The sequence below is a fragment of the Nesoenas mayeri genome (assembly GCF_963082525.1).
Source record: "Nesoenas mayeri genome assembly, chromosome: 2".
NCBI classification, from domain to species: Eukaryota; Metazoa; Chordata; class Aves; order Columbiformes; family Columbidae; genus Nesoenas; species Nesoenas mayeri.
Window position 1 is genome coordinate 155,771,496 of NC_137543.1, and position 15,875 is coordinate 155,787,370.

The window sequence follows — 15,875 nt, forward strand, 5'->3', positions numbered from 1 at the left end:
TGTGTGTAAGACTCTACAAGAAGACCTTAGGTACTAAATGATGTTTATCAGCAAAATACAGGTACTAATATGCTAATTTGACCTACAGAGTCAAACACGCCTGCCCACAACTTCAGCAACAAATTAATAAATAAACAAAAATTAAAGACAATTAGCATTTTGTAATTTTTTAGCCACTCCTCTGGTTACGAAGTATTTCACAAAGAAAACATTCACTTGCAAATATTCTGTGGTACAGCGTAAACACACATTTAAATATAAAAAGTAATTTAAACTGCTATAGTATTTTTCTACTAATGTGTTTAAGAGTTTGTTTATGGGACCAGCTTCTCTAGGAGTGGCAAACAAAATAATATATTTTAATTCCCTCATTTTTGAGTCCAACAGCACCGTTTTAGCTGTGATACAGAGTAATTTAGGGAGTGATTCATATTTTTACACCGATTAATGGTGAATGGCATTTTGCAATCTATTTTCTTCCATTATACCTCATGGAATCTGGGACCATCCAACAGAGCACCGTTAATAGATATATCTGGACACGTATTTCTGTTGAGGTAAGGAAAGCTTGGGACTGTGCTGGGACCTGCAGGAAAATGTGTGACTTTAGAGGGAAACTGGGTCACAGGAAAGAGACACTGCCAGGTCCCAAACCCAAGATCCTTGTGAAAAGGAACTACAGGCAGCATTAGCTGGCCACAGAGAGGGGGATGCATGTTGTGTACATGTTATATAAATATATATGTGTGTGTTAATTTTAATTCTCATAAAGTGTTAGCTTAAAAACTATAATATTCCCCGAAAAAAACTGGGGATAGCTGGGATCCTTTCCTAAGCGAGTGAGCAGATGAGATTATTTTGGTCACAGACACCTCAACGGCAATCTGCCATCTGAAAGGACCAAAGTAAAGCAGTGCTCCAGTGATGACCCTCTACCCCATCAGGCCCATTTTCAACAGAAATAAGCCAATTATTGCAAGGATCTGTCTGCTTTTAGAAATTTTTTAGGTAGCAAGATCTGGGCAGCTTCCAGGGCCCACCTAGTGATGTGGAAAATAACCAATCAAGTAAAATTGTTTCCTCGCTTCTTCCTTTAAAATAAAACCCCTTTTCCTCCTCATTTCTGTCCTCTTCTGTGATTTGAAAACTGGCATGTCTATGAGTGATTGCAGGTGCCATTAAATAATGAAGCAGTTCTGTTCATTAAAGCTTGGTGATTTATTACCTTTGGACTAAGGGAAAGAAAAACAGGCTGAAAACGGAATTCTTACATCATTTCACATTATTTCCAGTCCAGCACTTCAGACAACTGTTAGAATAGCAGATTTTCAGCTCTGTGGTCCACCAGTCCTCAGAAATGCAATGCTGAACATCTAATTCCAGCCAGTTCTGTAAATCTAGAGTGTAACTTAAACTCATGACTAACTGCTGCCCTAAATGTCATGTCCTACCTTCATACAGCCAGTCGCTGAGCCCATTGAAAATAACACCTTCCTTTCCTGTGGAGACCACTCGGATGGCTTGTTTCCCCACATGGGCACAGTAATAGATGTTATTCTCAAAGATAAATATCTGATTTGAAGGGAAAAGAAAAAGAGAACAGCATTAAGCAGTGGCTCCATTATAAAATGTTGCATTTTGCTTTTACAATAATTGGCAGTACAAAATCACATATCACATTTTTATGGTGTCTTTTGTCAAAAAAAGGATTTTCACAGCTTGCTTCCAATGCCATCATCTAGTAGAAAGGTGATAATTTATTATACAACAAACCAAAGTTGGTCCTTTGATACAAGCTTTATTTTTCTTGCTCCTGTCTTCATTTCAGAAATTGAACAGCGCAGTTAGAGGGCATGAAATGAAGAATACCAGCACTCAGGATTTTGAAAAAGTAGTCCAGGACACGGTAGCAGCTTGCAGAGCTGATGGTGATGCATGTACTGACTGAACTGGCTACTGGAAACGTCTTCTTGTTTGTTTCCACCTGCTCCCATTTCCTTAAAACACAACTGGCAACCTATTAAGTGAATTTGAATTCAGTTTTTAATGCAGATGCAACAAGACAACATGAGCTATGGAACAGGGGGTGGTCTCTGTGACTGTAGCATGCTGGGCAACAAATGAGGCTCAACCTCCATAAGGAGGTTGATGTTTTGGCTGGGGAGGGGGCGCACATGCTCCAAGGACTCAATGGGGCGTCCTAGACCTCCTGCCCTGCCTTGGTCACCCAGTCACCTTCCTGCAGGAACCAGGGTGGATGGGACAAAGGCACCCATGGGGTCTCACCTCCCTGCCAGCATGGATGCAGCCTGCCATAACCCTCAGCTTGTCTTTGGAAGTGTTTCCCCTCCTGTCACAAAAATCTTGGCTTCAGGCTGCTGAAAGACTGATTGATCAAAACGTCATGGGACCTCACAGCTCCTTGGGACAGGTCCACACCAAGGATTGCTATAGGGTACCTCAGCCTCTACAAACACCTGCTCACACAGCTGTCTATGGGAAAGCAATCCCATCCTGGAGAAGAATTTATAAATACAAAATTCTTATCAATCATAAACCTTTCAATCTGAGTTTGTCAGGAAAGGAGTCTAACATAAGACTCCTAAATAAACCTCCTGCATTTTTTTAAAGCTAATTTCATGTGAGTCATTAGATCTACTTCTACGAGAATGCTTTTGGGAATCCGGCGGTTTATTTAGGTGTTTAACTGCTAACGAGTAAGCAAAATTTTAGCCAGCCACTTAAAAAAAATATTGGTTCACAACATCAGTCTTTATCATCTGCTTAAATGCTTTGTTCTGCGTTTTGCTGATGACACAGATCATCTCACATCCTCGCCCCAAAGTGAATTATATCCTGCTCAAAGTAGGACTCGTGTTTTGAATATATTTTTAAACTCCATTCAGACTTCAAAGAAGTACTAAACGGGGTGTCAGAAGTCATTTAGACTGAAAGACAAATCATTAATATAATTTAGCAGACATTTAACAGATGGGGTTTTATGCACCTGAAGATATTGAAACAAACATTAAGTATCTTTACCACAATGCTAGAATGCACTTTCTCATGTTACACTCATGAAAATATAGAATTGGGAAAAATATTTGCTTTCAGCTTCTGTTTCACTTCCTATTATGGTACGTGTTTCACCTAAAGATGTTCTGGAAGATTCCAGAAGAAAGTATAGATCCTAATTTGATTTTGGCAGCAGTTATGGCAACTTTGCCTAGAGGTAACGAGTATGACTGCAACTGTAGCTTGCTTTTATTCCTTTGGCCTGCAGGGGGTTTTAAACTAAGACAGGCTGCATCCAATTAATGTTTTTTGAAAGTGAAAAATATGTTGTGGAAGATATTACATTCTCTTTCCTACTTTGATTTTTAGTAAGCAGAGGAGACAGATGAGTGATGCCAAGTAAAGAATTTTCCATGTTAGCTAGTCGGCATATGGGAGGGCTCCCGAAGACTAAATGTACGTAAAAATCAGGAAGACTAAGCAGTATAAGGTACTCTGGACCTTATACACAAATCCAAATCTCTGTGTTCAATGTCCAAGAGCTAAACATGTTGGGCATGATTGGGTCAGAGCTCTTCTGTGACAGGCACACAGTCGAGTGGAGTTATTCAAGCGATGCAACCCATCTTTTGCCCAGCTTCTCACAGTAAATGAAGGTTTTTGCAATATTTTGTACTGTATTAAATTTTAAATGAATCTACAAGAAAAGTAAAGAAGGTGGATTGACAACCTGTCCCTGCTCTTTGTTTTGTAAAGCATTGCAATGCTTTCTGTCATCACTATTTTGTCTTTCGAAGCTTTACTGCACTAATCAGGTTGTATGAGGTATCTGGTAGCTGCAATGGAGAAATTAATATAGTGTTCTGACTTCAAACTGTCTCCCATATAATTCAGAGCCAAACTGCAGCACCTCATAGAGAATTTAAAATTATCCTCCTTACAATGCTTTGTACCCTAAAAATGTCAACCATAATCAAAATAAAAGATAACTGAAGCACCACAAGGAAGATTTCTGTGTAATGTATCTTATAAATTAAGAAAAAGCTTTTGAACTTGTGTTATTCATCAAAATGAAATGTCTTTGGATTAGTTCACATTCTGGGTTAGAAAGATATTAGATGATATTATGAAATACCTACATATTTTGACTTTTTTTTGGTTTTATGACATCAAAGCAGTGCTTTCTATTAAATGATCAGAACCCTTTCAGCTAATAAGAGGATAATATTTTTTTGTAAAGAAATAATTAAAAAATGCACAGACAACACTTTCACATTATTTGATGCTTGCTTTACATAGTAGTTCTAGACTAACATAAAATGACAACAGAAGGGGTCAAGCGCAGTTTTATGTATCTCTCTGTACCAGAGATGAAGAACAGACTCAGAATTTCTGGTGTCTTCTCTTTTGGTGTGCATATTTGAGGAAGGTGTTACCCATAACATTCTTGCAATGGATATGCCTTTTATCATGGACAACACATAAAAGTCCAGCACTGAGCGTAACTAACGGTATGGAAAATAAACCTGTGGTATGTTGGGAAGATATCCCCACATTAAATACCACACTCATTTTCATCATGACATATTCAACTCAGGGGAAAGAGAAGATATTCTGAAAGAAGTAAGAAGAATGGAACCACTCCTACATAAATTGAAGAAACAGAAGTTACTAACTATATATAATGAACAAGGAAGACATAAGCTCTCCAAGATAATGGAGAGGAAACAGAAAAGAGGAAAAGGACATTTTCACCCTTTTGTTTTTCCAAAACAACAGGGAAACCAATGAAACCTAGAGGAAAGTTATTTAAAAGTGAATAATTCCCCCTTCGCCCTGAAATCAGAATTAACATGTGGAACTCCTTGCTACTGATGTAACGGAAGACAAGAACTTCACTCTCTTCCCACTGGATGTTATAATAGGGTTCAAAAGAAGAAACACTTCTTAACAAAGATAACTGGAATGTCTTGGGAAACTAAGACAAAGTGTTGCATTTTTTTTAAAATAACTCACTCCAAGGGTAATAAAAATCAATGGGGATTTTGCTGTTAGCTTTGTGTGGATCAGGATGTCACCTGAAACTTTCAGCATAAGATAAAACCCCTTTAGCCTCAGGTATCAACGTACCACTAACTTGTGTGAGCTGGGAAGAAATCTCTGCCTGTTTGCGACATGGTTTGAAGCAATCAGTTTAATACATTTGACATCCTGTATGACACAACTAATATTGGAGAAAAAATAGTTGGACAACAAGCCTGAGACAGAAGAAGAGCTTTAAGTCAAAGATTAAGTATTTATCCAATAAGATAAATTTATACAGTAAGATAAATGTTTGCACTAACAACAAAATAAACTCAACTCACTTAAAACACATGAGCCTTAACAACACCAACTGGTTTAAGGAGGATTCATTTTAAATGTTTTTGCAACTGCCTAAAGGCCTCTGAAGTCATATTCTCTACCAAACTGACCCAGAATGGTATTAAGTAATTATGCTGCAGTAATTAAAATACTGTTACTTTTGAATAGATTAACTTATGGACCTTTTCAGGAATCTAATGAAAATAATCTCTTTAAGACCACTGCAAAAGTCACAGTGACCAACTATTTTGAGCAGATGAATACTACAACTCCTCTCAGAGAATACTTGTGACCCTGTGGGAGACCCAGTGTGGAGCAGTCTGTTCCTGAAGGACTGTACCTATGGAAGGAACCCATGCTGGAGCAGTTAATGAAGAACTGCAGCCTGTGGGAAGGACTCATGCTGGAGAAGTTCATGAAGGACTGTCTCCCATGGGTGGGACCCCACACTGGAGCAAGGGAAGAGGGTGAGGAGTAAGGAGCAGTGGAGACAAAGCACTGAGAACTGAATGCAATCCCCATTCCCTGTCTGTTTTGCCCAATATGTTGATTTTAAATATCTCCCTGTCCTTATTTCAACCCATAGGCTTCTCACAGCATTTTCTTCTGTAGTCTCACTGAGGAGTGGGATTGTTAGAGCAGTTTGGTGGGCATCTGGTAGAAAGCCAAGGTCAACGCACTACAATAGTTCCACAGTTTAATCAAGGACTTTTTTAAAAAATAATCATTTTTCAGTGCAAGATACTTCCTTACATTTTTTTAACTTCTATGCATTTTTTGGGGGTGTCGACGATAGGAATGTTTTGTGCTGAACTGTTTATTAACTATCTAAATATTCATATGGTATTACACATCACATTGGCCTGAAAGTCTCAGGCAAATAGACAGATTTCACTTCTTAATATGTCCAGGAAGTAGAAAAGTATTACCTCTTTATTTCTGTGCTAAGGTCTGGCTGAAGTCTGTGTTACAGAGTCACAACATGTAACTGGGCTTAGGAAATGTCAGATCATGAACACATATAGTTTTGATCATGATCAAGCTCTTCCTGGGAATGGACACAGAGAAAGACCTCTCCCTTCTCCCTTCCATTCCTCGTGCTCTCCAACTCCATCTAAGTACTTTGGAAATAGCCCTTCTCAAGCCAGTTTTGTTTTTTCCACTGCCATATGAAACCTGGAAGCTGAGGGCTGCAAAAATGCAAAACTGCAAAGAGAAAAATACTCCCTGCTGTTTTGTCCAAATTAAAACTTGTCCTTACTACACAAAATTAGCATGCCCATCCTCGTCCATCTAGCATTTTGAAGCAGATATGATAATTGTGTTTTCACTGTGGCATATCAAGGAAATCTAAAGAGCATTGTACTGGAAAGGTCTTGGCATTTTGCAGTTTTCATTCTTACATCAACTGCAGCAGGAAAATGTGTGATCAATTCAAAATCAGTTCTAAAGCTTGTTGCTGATTGACTATGCATTATTTAATGAATACTCTGCCAATTTTTCCTTTTGAACCTCATGAAATGCAAACTTTGATGTTCAAATAGCTTCCATTAATACATTCTGTCATGAGGGTTGTTCTTAAAGCATATGACATTACGCCAACTCTTATCAGTTCTTCAAAAAGGGAAATAAAAAAGCTCCTCACCATTGAGCTTACATAATAAGAACTAGTATTTTAATTATGCTTTTCTTGTTGCCATTTAAATGTAGCTTGATAGCAGGTGGGAAAAAAAAGATGTAAGACAAAAAACTTCCTAATATTTTAATTCTCTACATCAAATGGTTTATATTCACAACTTAGGAAAGAGACAGATAACAATTATGATGGAGGAGTGAGATAAAGAATTTTTAAATCAACTTCTTTTCTTTATAAAACCAAAATGTCATTATTAAAACCAGTGCTGAACCAACCAAAAGTCCACACAATCAACATATTGCAGAGAATCACATGTTGATGAATTATTGGCAGAAAAGTCTGTGGTTTCAGTTTTTCATACCAGGGGTTATCTTTGCTTAAATTCAAAGTAAGAAGCTAACTCCTTTCTAAGCCAAGACATAGCAGTTTCTGAAGGTACACAACAAATAGATAAGGCTTACTTTAATTCAACTTTACCCAGCCCAGAGATGGGCAAACGTAGTGTTTAAATCAATGTGAAGACTACACCAGGTTTAAAATCATTCTGCAGGAAGGCTTTCGTGACAGAGAAGGTGAAACCACTCCAGGGAGCACTAAAAACTGAGAATACAGTAGTACAGACTGATGCACATAACAATTGTGCTGAATCATAGACACGTCAAAACCAGTATTCATGACTTCTCATTGGAGATCAAAGGCTTGTATGCATCTGATATTAGCGGTGTACGAGATTAACTGCATGGAAATCAATGAAATGAAAGGACATGTAATTGATTCTGCAATGGAAAACCGTCAGAGTTACTGTAAAAGATGAATGAAAAATCTGCTGCCTTCAGTGGCTTTGATTACATTTCTAGGAAAGGATGTGCAGAAGAGTCAACACTTGTAAATTCTGTAAAGCTCCTGATTTTGTCCATATGTCTTGGAAATTTTTAATATCCCTTGTAATATAAACATTAAGAACTTAATTTTGTTTTCATCATGCATGATCACCAAAGAGATTAAGAAGTCAGAGAGAATGGAAAAGTGTTCCTTCAGATCTTCAAATAAAGAAATATTTTATATTTCTATGAACAGTGTGTAGGTCCCATTTAGTAGCTCCCAAGAGAGGATGCAGATCTCCAGGTCTGGGGTGGCTTTGCTCAAGGTCTGATGGGGGTGAACACCTTGCCTGCAGGAGGTGGGCATGGGTAGAGTAAGTAAAGGAGCAGTGTGTCAGAAGACCCATGACACCATCAGAGGTGTCAAAAAGGATGTTGAAGAATTTTCTCTGGGACCCTTACATGAAAGGAGGGGCAGGCAGAGTCTGAACTGATTGGGCTGGTAAATGGAGACTCCGGTGAAGGCATAGGCTGGAAGCTTATAACTTCAGGTACCATGAGGAAGGATCCTTCTCTTCTGACAGATCTGCATTTTGATCTGCATTTTGATCTGCAGCTACAGACCAGGTTCTGTGCCCCAGTTCTGGGGTGGGAGCTCTGTCCTGCCTGGGGAGGAAGCTTTAGATGCAGAACAACTGGGGAGAGAGATGATGGCCAGCAGCCAGGCAAGGAAGTGGTAGACCAGGCTGGCAACAAAACGGAGATGTGGACAAGACCTTTTAAATTAAGCACAGAAGAGATTCTTTGTCTTGCTTCTCCCAGATTAAGTGCATTAACATTCTCCTCAGTTTTCTAGAAGCTCCTCTACATTTTTGACAGTGCATCACTATAAACACAGAGCATTGCCATTTGTATTCTGCAAGCAGGCTAGTCCACAACACATACAGATTCTAATCATACCTAGAATCTGCCAGAGTCCAGCCAAACAAGCAATTATAATGATTCTGGAGATTTAAAAATATGTGTTTCAAGAAAAATATGCTGTCCTAGTTTCTGTTCTTCGGGGAAGAAAATAAGGTTTATTTCACCTCAACAAAGAGACTCATGTCTGTTTGGATTTCCCTGCCCTGGATTCTAATGTGGTTATTTTAATTTATAACTGCCTTGTTGTATTAAAAAATGTATCAGTAAATGTACCATTTAGTATGGAACTCTGATTCTGCTTTTAAGTTCTGTTTGATGGATTATCTTGTATTCTGTAACCTAATATCATTGATGGTTATGTAGGGCATCACTATAAATTAGATTATTTAATGTGAGATGATACAGTGTTTAATTTTAAATTTTTTATTGTGTTATAGAATGAATATCTGGCAAAGGAGAACACAGAGATTATTTGTCAGCATTAAGAAACTGGCAACTGGGATTCAGGGTTCCTCCCAGTACACATGACCTCAGATAGAGAGCTATCCAGAGTAATATTCCTCTTTAATGCAATGTTTAGTAACAGAGACCATCAACATCCATTTCCAGCAGGTGAAGGGTAAAGCTAACAGAATTGTTCCTGAGGCTTTCTCATAGCTCTGACGAATGGCAATTTCTAGGGAAGGTGAGACCACCACCACAAAGCAAAGTGAGATGCTCCACAGCCCCTCAGATGGGACTGCTTAGTCCTGCCTGCAGCATCCCAACATCTGCCACTCAAGCACATGCTCTCCCATGGGCTGCTGTGATCTAGGTAAAATGTAACTATTTTCATGGCACAAAATAGCAGCTTTCTGGGAACAACACTTTTCATAACCACTTTTTTCAATGGACATTATCTACCAACCACGGTTTTGTAAGATGCCAGAAACCCTTATGCGTAGACCTAAAGTAGGTATTTGCAGCTGCTAGATTTCAGAAATGAAAAATGCCATTAACCAAAGATATGTGTTCAAATCCATAAAGCCCAGTTGAAATTAAAAGAATATCAACATTTTAGATCTCTATGATAGGAGGGAATTATTTCCAATGGAACTGCCCTATGCTACAGTGTTGCACTGTTAGGAATTTTGCACTTTGTGCAACTGCAGTACCATATAATGAAATGTGGTAACATACAAATGAAGATAATTCAGTGCTTGCCCTACAGTGCAACAAGATGGTGAGTCTTTCTAAGCTAGCACGTCCATTGATACATGCATTTCTTGTAAGTACATACTCAGTTTCCCTAATGCAGAGTGTGAATATCCACATTTAATATTTAATTCTGTAAGTCCACTGTAAGTAGGAATTCAGTGCCACTTTCATGCTGTAACTCTACCAGAAAACAAAGTGACATAGATGAAGCCACAGAGGAAGCCTATCACAGTGTTTCATCTCTAGGGATGATGCCTTAAACGCTACATCATCCTGTGCCTCATATTCGGATGTAAGAACAGTAACTTTTTCTCTGATTGATTGATAAAACTTCTATGGCAAATAATCCGTTTCATTTTTTCCTCTGAAATCTTTCACGCCCACATTAAGAGCAACATCTTATTTATAATAATCACCTATATCTTCTTTCAGTAACATTTATTGTAGCATCCTCACTTATCTTACATGCCTTGCTCTTTTGCCACTGATGAAAATGCAATACCAAGATCGCTGAGATGGGGAGGGACACAACCGTTCTCAGCAGAGCTCACAACACTGACTGTGCCAAAACTTTGCTTTGGGGAATGAGGACCAAACACATCAAGCCCACTGATGCCAAAGGAAATGATAGGGTTGTGCAAAATTAAAAACAGGACACTATGGCCACTGTAACCAAAGAGCAGAGGATCAAAGGAAAAAAACCACTTTTCCAGTGGAATTCTTTGAATAAAATGTGGGGAGAGTGGAATCCCCAGAGTAACCTGACCAGGTATTTAGTATACATGCAATGTCTTGCTGGGGGTTTCTTAAAGAGTTCATATTCTGACACTGGAAAAGGGGATGAGGGGGGAGACAGCATATCATTATGCTGAAACTCTTGCTTTTCCCATAATGCAGGGACCATGTAAAAAGCTGTCTGAATATCCCCTACCATGCTTAAATGGGGCTTATATATTCCTTAGGAAGGGAGGGCTTTTATTCCTTGCAACTAGCAAGATAACCAAGTCAGAATAATTACACAAAACAGACAACAGCTAAATATTGATTCAGATGTCACTGCAAAAGGAAAAGGTGAGAGAACAGCAGCTTGAAAATAATGATGTAGAATTCTATGAAATAATGGTGGAGACAAATAGATCTACAGCAATTATACACACAGCAGTTCAAAAGCCCTGCTGAATTATAGTAGGAACAACAGGAGATGATCCAGTACCTCCTGTGAAAATGGTCCTCCTCACTTGATATCTATGCAGCACTTCTGCCTGGAACTAAGCTGGCATGACAGGCACAAATTTAGGCAAGAAAAAACCTGCTAATTAGAAGAGTCACTCCAATTTAGTTCCAGGTGTCATCACTTAACCAGCTTTTTGCATCTAGATATCCTAGTTAGCAAGACATTGTGCTACAGTGTTAAAAAAATTGATAACAAGAAATTAAATGGATCCATCATTCAAATGTTTTATATATGAACGACCTCTAATATTGCTCTAAATTGTATTGCACTTTTTTAGACAGGAATATCTATGACAATAAGTTGTTTACCAGCATTAACATTCATTGTTTGAGGGCATCTGAAAACCTCTAACATAGTCGGGGCTGAAAGACTTGTTCCTCCTGGCATTTGTATTTCACTGAAATAGAGACTCTTTAATACATCTTCTGCACCTGCTGTGAAACATAACTTCTATTATTTAGAACCAATTATACACTTGATTGCTGCATAATCTGCAAGACTAAAAGGTAGTTCCTGCTCTAAGAGTTGGCACTGGAAAAGGTTTATTGACTATGAATGCAGAAGAAACCCGTTTTGACCATTCTATGGGGTTGCAGTAATGCAAGGGCAAAACTTTCAGCAACTATAATCCTCTTCCTGCACATTTTTGGTACTTTAAAGAAGACAGTGGAAACAGTAAAAGACTGACTGGCCAGGAGAATCTCAGGAAAAAAAAAAAAAAGAAAAAAGAAGTTTTTCTTTGCTGAAGAATAAATGCTATGATCTATGATAGATATTTTTTTGAATTATAACTGCTGCCTCTAAAGTTGTGCAGAACTGCTTTCCCCGGCACCTGATGTGTCACCATTATCATTAGTATCTCTCAGGGCTGTCACAGATTCTGATTTTACAAAAAAAAGAAAATAGCAGCACAGCAGAACTTCTTCTGCTTTTGAAATTGGAGTTTAAGAACTGCTATGAACTCTACTTTAGTGCTGCCAACACAGGCAAATATTCACTGTGCGTTATTAGAGCAGTCCTACTGCTTGCTCCTTCTTTTTGACAATGGGACACACAAATACACCCAGCTTGTCCTTAAAGCAAATATTTTGAACAATGATGTGCTCATCTTGCGATAACTTAGATAAAAGCATTCCGAAAACTTCAATTTTTTTTGATTCCTTGAGCCCTTCAGCTACAGATATGCACCAAACAAGCTCGTGCTCCTGAAGCACTCCCTGACTTCAGCCATGCTGCCAAGCGAACCAGCAAAGAAAACCTCTTCACACCGTATTTTATATAAATGTATGTATAAATATTTTAATAAATAAAGGGGTCCAAGCCTGTCAGCTGCACAAGTTTTATGAAAACTGAGTTCCAGGTGACAGTAACTATTAAGGTTTGCATAGATATTGGGGCAAAGGTACCATGGAAGCCTCATGTGAGCCCTCTGCACGTGGGCAGAACATCAGTCTAAAAGATGTACTATTATAGAACATTAAACTGGCAAAATATTCCAACAAGATAAATTAACAGAAGCTTTTTATTTGTGGCAGAATTTAAACTCTGAAGTTAGGTAACTGTTGAGTCATAAATGCAAGATCACGAAAAGAGAGAATATATAAGACTTTTACAATGATAAGCATATGCAGAATAGGGCAAACATACAGCCTTTTTTTTTTTTTCCACAGACCTCTCATGTCACCAACACCCTCACATTGTTTGAAAGTATCACATGAACTGTTTGAGGGTAATAAAGTCTATTTACTGAAAACCAGAAAGCATGTTGCTTTTGCCATCGAATACCAAGGGGAACTTTGGGCTGTCAGCTGCACCATGGAAAAGATGGTTTTTTTTTTTTCATAGTCATTTTGCACAGTAATTTACACCTGCAAAAGGTGAATATATCATAATGACAATTTAATGGTCTTTCTCAGTCATTCCATAAAGGCAAAAATGATGGCTCATGTTGTAGGACAAATGAGAGGAACGAGCACTTCAATAATAACCACATTTAGGAAATACTATCTCTTATACTGAAGCTAGTGTCTCTCTTTCTGTTGACTTAGGAGCCCGTACTGGTAGGGACCTAATTCTTCCACCAGCTCTGTAAAACCTAATTTGTTAAGACTTTGGCTGAAATCTCAGAAAGGCTGAACCATTTTTCTGAGGTGCCAGAAATTAGGGCTTTTTTGCATTCTGATCTTCTGCCATAGATTTTTCTCAGATTCAATATCTGCCATTATTTATACAGATCTGTTGGCACGTGTGGCATTTTGCAGGGTAGTAAGAAGTCAAGAACCGTGCTCTGAGGAGTTCATCATCTAAAAATTGGCACGTAATGTAATGAGTAAGGACAGAGGAAAACAAGATAAACAGAAAATTGCTCCTGGGAAAGTTAAACTGTTTATTTTTAATCGTAAAGAACGCAGATCACTCAGGCTGCTTCTGTTTTAGATTTGTTTCTTTTTTTGAATGATTAGACATGCAAGAGACAAAGAGATCAGACACAGGAACCAAAAGCTCCTCTAGGAAGGACAAAATAGAAGCTATAAAGAGAATAAAATATTTTCGGAACCAAACCCTCTTGCTCTCTTGCCTTGCCTCTCCTTTGAAGAAGAACAAACCAGGAGATTTCAAGGGGAAAGCTTTTTATTTCCTGAAAGCTGGGGTATCTTTAAGGTGATGCAAACCCACTCACCCATGGTTCCCACCTTTCCTGGGAGATGCAGGACAAGGTTGGTTACAGACTGTGCATAGAGAGGGGCTGCTGTGAGCAGCACCGGAGCTGGTGCACGCTCGTGTACCTCAGTTTAGTTGTAGGACCACCCCGAGATACTGTGACGTGTGTTTGGCTCCATAACCACCCCAGACCCAGTGGAGCTGACATAAAGTTCTCAGCACCTTATCCCTTTCCATCCCATTTGACATTTTTTGCCTCCCTCTCCTGCAACACAACCCAGCCTACATTTAGCAACCATTTCACATTTACAAATTTAAATTTAATTTTAACTTTATTTTTTTTCTGCCTTTGCATTCAATGATGTCCCCACAGAGGCACACATTTCACTGGCAATTATATTCTGAGTAACTCAATTAGGCCTGAAATACAGAACAATGAGCATTGTATATTTTTTCTATCTATCTCATTTATAATGCTTGTATAATGCTTCTTTTTTCTCTGGTAATCCTCTGCTGATCATAAGCTATCAATGGATTATATGGATGCGTGTGAAAGCCTGCTTATTCCATAAACTGAAGCTACCATTTTATTTTAAGGTAAATGACTGTTAAGAAAAAAAGCAAAAAGGCACCTGTGTTAGAGGTATGCAAGATAATGCTTAAACTACCAGTGAGGTTCTTCTCACCTACCCTGATTTCAAATGCAAGAAGAAGAAATATGGCTGAATTACAGGCCAAAATAAACAAACAAACACCATACAGAACAAAGCCACTGTTGAAAGATGTATCCAAGATTCATATGAAATTCAATAGTAACAGGAATATTTGGAGTTAAAAAAAAATCTGCCACGTGTCCTACAGAAGGGACATGTACTAAACTTAATGTCGTAAGGAATTAAGTTTTCACTGTATATTTCTTAAAAGATAGTGGAAAGTGGTGTCAATTATTTCAGCATTAAAGGATAAAGTTGGGAATAAAGAAGACTTTGCTTCTGAACTGTATATACTGTCCTGTTGTACATATAATTCATCCATTTTTATATAAATATTTTTCCTTTCTGTATTGTTATGTTACATGTGGTAGAGAAGGCAATGGAGGAAGTAAATTGGTTGGTTTGACTTTGGTATGAAAAAAAATAAATCTGCTGTTTGTGGTGAAAGTTAAGGACACGCGTTCAGCTTGGTAAAACTAATATGAATGTGAATCAGTAACATGCTGTGACTCAAGGTGCTGAAGGCACACAAGTTTGCAGCAAAACTCTATTAAAGAAAGGAAGATTCACTGTGAAATGGAGAAAACCACTAACAACTCAATATCAGATTTTAATTAGTAGATGTAGTTTTCACTATACTTTGTGAAGTTCAGTCTGTTAAACTTAAAATACAAAAGGCTGGTCTATTTTTACTTTCTTCATCATGTCCTGAAGGCAGTCTCCAGTTGTTGAACATAATGTGTTGTCAACTGACTGTACATTATCAGCTGACCAGAAGCCCAATGACAAGAACACATAAGTCTTCACAAATTAATATAAAAGAGAGGGTTTGGTCAGCGTCAGCCGCCAATCTTTTGTGAATAGATATCAGCTGCTCAGCAGTGATGTGTTGGGCAGCAGACTTAGGCATTTGAAATTGCACATGTTAGGGGATGGAAATGGGGCATGTACATGTGTGCAATGAGAAAAAAAGAGCTCCTCAGAAGTCATTTTGTATAGGGGCAAAGGCTGCTGCATCTTCACTCTTGTCAGATTTGAGGTCGAGGAGTCTCTCAAACCCAATTTTCCTGATGAAACAGAGGAGAGATCTTCCTGTTCCTGTATCTGTTATGTTTCCTTCAGCCTGATTTGCTGAATGGTAGTGACAATATGTTCTGTTGCTGTTTTTCAAATCACAAAATTTGAAAACAATCTAGTTAAGGACACAGAAACAAAAATCCCCAAGAGAGCACTGAGGACAAGAGACATATGCCAGATTTTCTCAGATAATTAGCTTTTCAAGCTCATTTTTTGGTATAAAAATTTCATAT

At 38.3% G+C, this 15,875-nt stretch overlaps 1 protein-coding gene across 1 annotated transcript in view; it reads right to left on the bottom strand.

Moving 5' to 3' along the window:
• Positions 1-15,875, bottom strand: part of DPP6 (dipeptidyl peptidase like 6) — a gene marked incomplete at both ends in the record, with an annotated part of 413,796 nt that overhangs the window by 84,573 nt on the left and 313,348 nt on the right. The window contains one exon of the mRNA XM_080340056.1: positions 1,452-1,572. Coding sequence (XP_080196182.1) covers positions 1,452-1,572 — 121 coding nt within the window. The remainder of the gene's footprint in view (positions 1-1,451; positions 1,573-15,875) is intronic.